This window comes from Lepus europaeus, chromosome 7 (assembly GCF_033115175.1).
Source record: "Lepus europaeus isolate LE1 chromosome 7, mLepTim1.pri, whole genome shotgun sequence".
NCBI lineage: Eukaryota > Metazoa > Chordata > Mammalia > Lagomorpha > Leporidae > Lepus > Lepus europaeus.
This window is the reverse complement of record NC_084833.1, coordinates 60,415,613-60,422,961: the sequence shown is the minus strand read 5'-3', so window position 1 is coordinate 60,422,961 and position 7,349 is coordinate 60,415,613. Positions and strand designations below refer to the sequence as shown.

General features: G+C 37.7%; 1 protein-coding gene across 1 annotated transcript; it reads left to right on the top strand.

The window, feature by feature from the left end:
• The first annotated feature begins 501 nt into the window (after nucleotides 1-501).
• MMP26 (matrix metallopeptidase 26) lies at nucleotides 502-6,674 on the top strand. Its single transcript, XM_062197550.1, has 7 exons — nucleotides 502-600; nucleotides 2,055-2,275; nucleotides 2,963-3,111; nucleotides 3,667-3,792; nucleotides 4,417-4,605; nucleotides 6,035-6,148; nucleotides 6,589-6,674. Exons 1-7 carry the CDS (start codon nucleotides 502-504, stop codon nucleotides 6,672-6,674), a joined length of 984 nt encoding a protein of 327 aa, XP_062053534.1.
• The last annotated feature ends 675 nt before the right edge of the window (nucleotides 6,675-7,349 follow it).

Genomic DNA, 7,349 nt, shown 5'->3' with positions numbered 1-7,349 from the left:
GGGCTGGGTCAAGCCAAAGCCAAGAGTTGGAAATTCATCCCGGAACACAGTCCTGGTCTCCCACATGAGTAGCAGGCACCCAATTACTTTGAACCACCACTTGCTGCCTGCCAGGATGCATTAGTGGGAGCTGGAGTTCAGATATAGATATGGGATGTAGTTGTCATAACCTATAACTCAACTCCTGTACCAAACGCTCACCTAATTTATTCTGTTAATGATGCACCCATGTAAGCTGAGACTTAGTTTCATTTCCTTAACCACAAGGATCCTGAGGGCTCTCAGGTGTGAAATGAGTGTGCAAATACATCCTGGAGCTGCTGCCATCACCTTGGCAGGCTATTCACTCTTACCTCGATCTCATATGGGTAAAGACAACATTCACTCATGCAAAGAAAGAGCAAACTAGCAGTGTGAGTCACTGATTCTGGTACTTCTATAAAAGCCTGATGATCCATGCGGGATACATGAGTTCGGGCAGTAGGAAAAATGAGTGTTTGCATGAAGACTGCCATCTTTAAATTCACTCTCTTTCTGCCTGTGTGTCTGGCTTTTCCAGTGCCTCCTGCAACAGAATTTGAAGGATGGGACTTTGTCAAGGTAGGTGTGCTAACCAAGACTACATTATCACATTTTGACATGTGTGGGCTCTTCTCTCTGTGTATGTGTATGTATTTGTGAAGGATATCCAAGTGTCTATAGAATATGCACCTTATTGTTTAATTCCATTTTTCCATGATCTTTTTGTGATACCTCATTGTGTGATTTCATGGACAATTAGATACATACATATGCATATAAAGACATATATGTTTATACATATATATGATCACATGATATAAGACAAATATATCACAACATATTAAAGCATTTTATTCAATCTATGTGTTAATATTTTTCTTTGGGTTCTAAAACATTTTGGTGGCCCTCTGAAAGTATTTTGGGCCATTCTGATTGTTCCTGATGCACCTAATGAACAATCCAGGTCCCCTGTTCATTTCTCATACCCTTAGCCTTCTGTATGGTTAGGATGAATAATTCAGTGTGTCGATCTCAGAGTACGTTAGGTTGTGAGGGATACAGGGAAGTAATTCAAGTGGATTAATATGTTGTTCCTATTGAATGACACATCTTCCAAATAGTCTACCGTACACTTTGAATTCTTCAAGAAGCTGGATTTGTTCAATATCCTTTAAGCATTCAAAAAAACAAACAAACTTGTTTTAGTCTTGTATTTTCTAATTTTTAAACAAATTTTTCTGCTAATATTTAGCTCAGAAAGATATGGTAACTCATTCATTTCTGAGAATCCAGATTAGCTACTAATAAAACAAAGACATTGAAATGTAGTTTAAGGCAATATGCATAAATCTATCAGTGACATACTGTCATTAAGAACAGTGGGATAGATCAAATTTTATTAAACAGAGTGTGGCCCTTAAATTACTTTGAGTGTTGCTGGGGCTCAATTGTAGATATAGAAATTCTGATTGTAATCCAAGGTGTTAGTGTTTTCAGCAGCTGATATTTAGTACATTGGAGTGGTAATGGAAACAGCAGACATAAGGAAAAGGTGAATAATGGACTCTTAGCATTTTAATGGACTAGATTGTAAAAATGCAAATCGACTGAGTAAAACAAAAAATGGCCAAATCTCCTGTTTTAGGAATCACTTATTCTGTCTTGACTGAAAGAGCCTGAATTGGTTTGAAACACCAAAGGCCCTCTTCTCCAGACATTGCTCTTAAAATTTTTCTTTTCTTTATACTTAGGTTCTCTGTCCTGAAACTCAGATGCTTTATTCTTCAAGAACTGCTTGCAACTTAGGCAGCCCAGTTTTATTCTGTTACCTATGATTAGTATCATCTCTCCAGTGACATGGAAAATTAGGGATGGTTGGCATCTTTTGACTGAGAATGGAAGGTTTAAGAAAGCCAGCTCACCAAAAAGCCATCTTTCCCAGGCCCTCAAGAAAGACTAAGCCCTGGGAAAGTAATACTCTGAGTCTTCCCTATTGTCTCTAAGTTCTCATTCTTCCTTGATCTGTCACCCAGGACTATTTCCATCAATTTTTCCTGACGAAGAAGGAGTCAACACTTCTTGCCTATGAGGAGAAGACAAAGTTCACGCAGCAGATTGATCAAAATGGAACAGGCCTGTTAGATGAGAAGATTGTAACAGTGATGCACCAGCCTCGCTGTGGGGTACCTGATGGGACTCATCACTCTACCAACCCAGGAAGGCCCAAGTGGAATAAGTCCAATCTGACTTACAGGTGCTCACTAGGACCTGTGGGGTGCTGGAGGATTCCCTAGGAGCACTTCCTACAATGAGGTTCTCTGTTGTCCTCTTTCCCTGACAGTTTCTCTAAAGCTCAAAATCCCCCTCAGAGAAAGCAGTTTTCCCAGTTCTCATTCTAGTTTCCTAAAACCATGTCTTTAGGAAGTGGAGTTTAACCACTCTCCTTCAGTCATAATGATTATTTATCCTTAAATATTTCTCTATTATTTTGTTGTGGGTGATTATAAGACATAATTTTGAAAATTTTACTCTCTGCCTATGTTATTCTTTCTTTTGGAGATTCTAAATATATTGAAGACATCCAAAACAAACAAACAAAAAATAATGCTAAACTGTGTAGAATGCTATGTGAATCAATTTAGTTCACATTGACTTAATTGCTTTTCCCCCAATCACCACGTAGGGCTTGTAGTCCTCATTCAGGCTTCAGTTCATGTGACAGTAGTGTGGGGTGTTGATTAAAGTCTTTGGAAATCTATAGTTTGCATGTTTAATTCCTTGGCTTTCTGATTCAGTTAGTGTAGGATTAACTCAATTATGTAGGTAAGCAAAATGAAGTCTAAAAATATTAAGTAATTTTCCTCAAAGCAGAATCATTCATTTTTAGAGTTTTTACTCCCATACCTGTGAACTATTTCGCTCACATATTTTTTTCTCTTAGTATCATCAATTATCCATATGGCATGAGGCCATCCACAGTGAGTGACATTATAGGTGGTGCAATTTCCGTCTGGAGCAGTGTGACCCCCTTGGTGTTTCAGCAAGTGGATAGCCAGGATGCAGACATTGAGCTTTCATTCCGGAAGAGGGGTAAGAACTTAGACATGAGAGGGAAGGTATGATGCATGGTGTAAGGACAAGGGACTCATTCCATAAACAAAACAGCCCACCTAGCATAGCTTCTGAGAAATAATGAAACCCCATGCAAGACAAAGTCTATATCACAGGGCAGACATTTTTAGTACTGTGAAACAATAGTTAGGGGAGTTAGAGGTGTGGATAGAGTAAGGTGAGAAATTGCACATTTCTTTTAAAAAAGATGTTGTTTAACTCCAAGATCCGTTGAAATTGCTATTCAACATTGGTTAACCTATAAGAACTATCTCTCTTTCCACATTATTTTGAATGGTTTTGGTGTTTAAATGTAAATTTCACTCAGTCTCTGAAATCCATTCCTCTTATCTTTTACCTCAGAAGGTAGATTTCTGACCCACCTTATTTCTTTACACACATGGTGCCTTTGCCTTGTGACATCCCAACATATCCAGTTGCATGATTCCCTAAGACACTGAGGTTTACTTAAGAAAATTCCCGACCTTGTCTTCCCCTTCCTTCCATTATGATCATAGCTTCTGTCATTCACAGCCCATGGAGATGGCTGGTCCTTTGATGGGCCAGGTGGCATCTTAGGCCACGCCTTTTTACCAGATTCTCAAAGTCAAGGAGCTGTTCATTTTGATAAGGATGAACATTGGTCAACTTCAAACAGAGGTAAAGGCTTTTTCTGATGGGTTTGCTAGAACTCTCTGGAAACTTTGGGGCTGGTATACAAGATCCCCATCCTGGCTTAGGATGCAATAAAGAGGGTAGAGGGAAGGATCAAGTGGCTGGGCTGAGATGGGAAAATTTGATGGAAGAATTGGGTCTTTTGTATGAGGTATTATTATTGAACACAGATGTCCTTTATTAAACATGTGCCTCTCTCTCTTCTTGTATCTTTGTTCCCATTCACAGGTCTCTAAACTTTTTCCATGTGTCTTCTTCCCTTTCTGTTTTGCCATTCTCTTTCCCGCCTTCTCTACCTTTTCCTCCTCTTCTTTTTTTTAATGTTATATTAATTAATTAATTTTTTTCTTTAATAAATGTAAATTTACAAAGTGCAACTTTTCCCCCCATAACCTCCCTCCTACCCGCAGCCATCCTATCTCCCACTCCCTCTCCCATCCTACTCTTCATCAAGTTTCATTTTCAATTATCTTTATATACAGAAGACCAATTTAGTGTATACTAAGTACAGATTTCAACAGACTGCACCCACATTTTTTTCTTCTTTCTTTTTCAAACATTGCCTTTCTGTGGATGGCTAATTTTGTTCTTTTGTCAATATTCTTTCAGGATTTAATCTGTTCCTGGTTTCCATTCATGAGATTGGTCATTCTCTGGGTCTGCTACACTCTAAGAATCAGAATTCCATAATGTATCCCACCTATTGGTATCAGAATCCTAAAAACTTTCACCTCAGTGATGAGGATATTCAAAGAATCCAGCAACTCTATGGTCTGTGCCTGTTGGTAGAAAGGGGATGTGGGTAGTAAATTCCACTTGAAATTTACTGTTTTCTTTTGTCTTCACAAGGAGGAAAGTATTCATCTGCAATTCCCTAATGCTGTCCTGGAAGAGGCATTCAACATGAACTTTCAGTGCCTTTACTGAGGGATCAAAGAATTCGAAGCACAGAAACAGCCTTGGGGACAGGAACCAAGTTCTGAAGAATAGAATTTAAGACAGTTGATTCAAGACTGAGAGCATGTATGGGTCACAATAAAGATGGCTTTGTAAGATTGCCAATTTGTTTTCAGAATTTGATACACCTCAGCATTTGATATACCCAAGCACCATGATCATGAGAGAAGAAAAGAATACAGTGGTATGGGTGACTCTAGCATGGATGGTCTTGAAAATAGAATCAGGTGCAAGATAAGGAATGAAAATTAGGAATAGGACTTTTGTAGGTTACTACATGGGTAGAGTTTAAGGGATGGTGTATATGCTCTATTTAAGATGTTAGCTTTTGAGGCTAATTGTTGAGGTTCATGGTTTATTCATTTATGAGCTAAGATAATTTCATCAATTTATTTCTTTATGACTCAGTTTCCACATTTATTAAGTAATTATAATAACTATTGTCATAGGTCTAGGTGATATATAATAAACAAAAGTCATTTCACTTCTTGGTGGCCATGATTAATATTATTGAGATACTAGATGCAAATTTATAACTGCTTTCATTTAGGGGAAGAAATTCTGGATGGAGAGTTTGGAATGGGTAGGTCTTCAGCACATGATCAGATACATAGTAGAAGCCACAGAGAGTGATATACAAGGGTGTCAAATTGAAGGATTGTTCCATTCACCTGCCCAGACATAGGCATTTGTCTTCCTGTTTTAGAATCAAGGTGATTCATGAAATAGTCTAACATAGTGATTTATTCTGATTCATGTACTACTATCCCTTTGGCAATGAAAAACCTGAAAGGAGGAAATTAAATTTTGGGTGATAAGCTGAAGTGAAAAAGTTCCGTCAAGGAAGTGAGACTAGTAGACTATATATAGTAATCAAATAGATTGGGAGAGGTACTATTACTAGTGCATAAAAAGGAAAAAAAATAAAGTCATATAAAATAAACAGCCCATTATAGGAACATTTTAGTATCAGTGTGTTCATTATAAAAGACAATATAGCTAAGAATAATTTCAGTACATATGCATTTTTGAGAGTACAAGAATATTTGAGAGTGATTTCTGCAGATTTCAGTTTATCTGCACCAGATGATAATTCTGAGTTATTTTTTTTAAGAGCAACTGGAGGAAAGTCAATGGGAAATAAGCCAGTAAAACTGAATGAGAATGCTTTGAGTTTGGAGGCATAGCCTGAGCAGCAGTGTACTTGCTCTTCCTCCAGGGTTTGTCTCAGCTTTCAGAGAATCATGTCCCTGTGGTCACCTCCTTCCAGGGCCTCCCCCATTAGATAAACAAGTGGAGCAGGAGTGGGACTGTGTAAAATCAGCATTAATAATGAAAAATGGAGATACTTCAACACTCCTGAAGACACTGAAAAATCATAAAGGTACTTAATGAACAACTCTCAGGCAATGCATATCAGAGCATATATGTTTTGATATTCAAAGTACATATTCCTAGATAAATGTAACTTACAAAAATAAAGTGATAAGTAAAAAATTCAAATTATTCTATAATATGTAAAAGTAATATCCTCAATTATTCTCCACAAATAGCTTTAAAACTGACAAAAGAGAAAAACTGAATTGTCTGTAACAATTAACTAACAAGCCTATAATTAAAAATTGCCCTTTGGCAATTAAATATAATTAAAAATGCCCAAATGGGCATTTGGCATAGTGATTAATATGCCACTTGCAAGTCTGCACCCTATGTCAGAGTGCCTGGGTTTGTATCCTGGCTTTGCTCCTAACTCAAGCCTCCTGCTAATGCTCACACTGGGAAGCAGCAGGTGATGGTTAGTAGCTGTAACGCTTTTGTCCACAGGGGAGGCACAGACCCAGCTTTCAGTTTCTGCTTGGGTCTGGACCAAGACTGCTACTGTGGACAGATTTGGGGGAGTGAATCAGTAAATGGGAGATCTGACTCTCTGTGTGCCTCCTTCTCTGTGTTTCTCTCTCTCTCTCACTTTATTTTCCAAATAAGTAAAATGTTAAAAATTACCCTTAAGTACCTATTTAATGAAAAAAATCATGCAAAGTGTATGTAAAAATCTTCTGGAGGAGAGCTATCTATTACTTTTGAGCTCTGCAAATTCAGAGCAAAACACAACAAAGACATTATAAGTATGGAAAATTGTAGCCTACTCTCACCAATGAATGTTGACATAAAAATAATAACAAACCAAATCTGGCAGTAAACAAGGGAAAATAAAGTGACATTGTCCCACTTAGGTTTATTCCAGAAATACAAGATTGAATTTGAAAATTCACCAATGTAATTAATCACGCTAACAACATGATAAAGGAAAATCATATGAATCATAAAATTGGAAATCACAATGGACAGAAAATAATTTTATGAAATTTGGCATATATTCTTTCTTTTAAAAGATATATTTGCTTATTTGAAAGGCAGAGAGGAGGGAGAGACAGGGGCAGAGAGAGAAAGAGAAAGAGAGAGAGAGAAAGAGAGAGAAAGAGAGAGAGAGAGAGAGAGAGAGAGGTCTTCTATCCACTGGTTCGCTCTCCAAATGGCTGCAATGGCCAGAGCTGGGCCAAACTGAAGGCAGGAGCCAGGAGCTTCAT

Coding starts and splice junctions, on each gene's coding strand:
- MMP26 (XM_062197550.1), top strand. CDS start 502: ATGAAGACTGCCATCTTTAAATTCACTCTCTTTCTGCCTGTGTGTCTG. Junction 601..2,054: donor AAGGATGGGACTTTGTCAAG/GTAGGTGTGCTA, acceptor TCTGTCACCCAG/GACTATTTCCATCAATTTTT. Junction 4,606..6,034: donor CCTGTTGGTAGAAAGGGGAT/GTGGGTAGTAAA, acceptor ACCTCCTTCCAG/GGCCTCCCCCATTAGATAAA.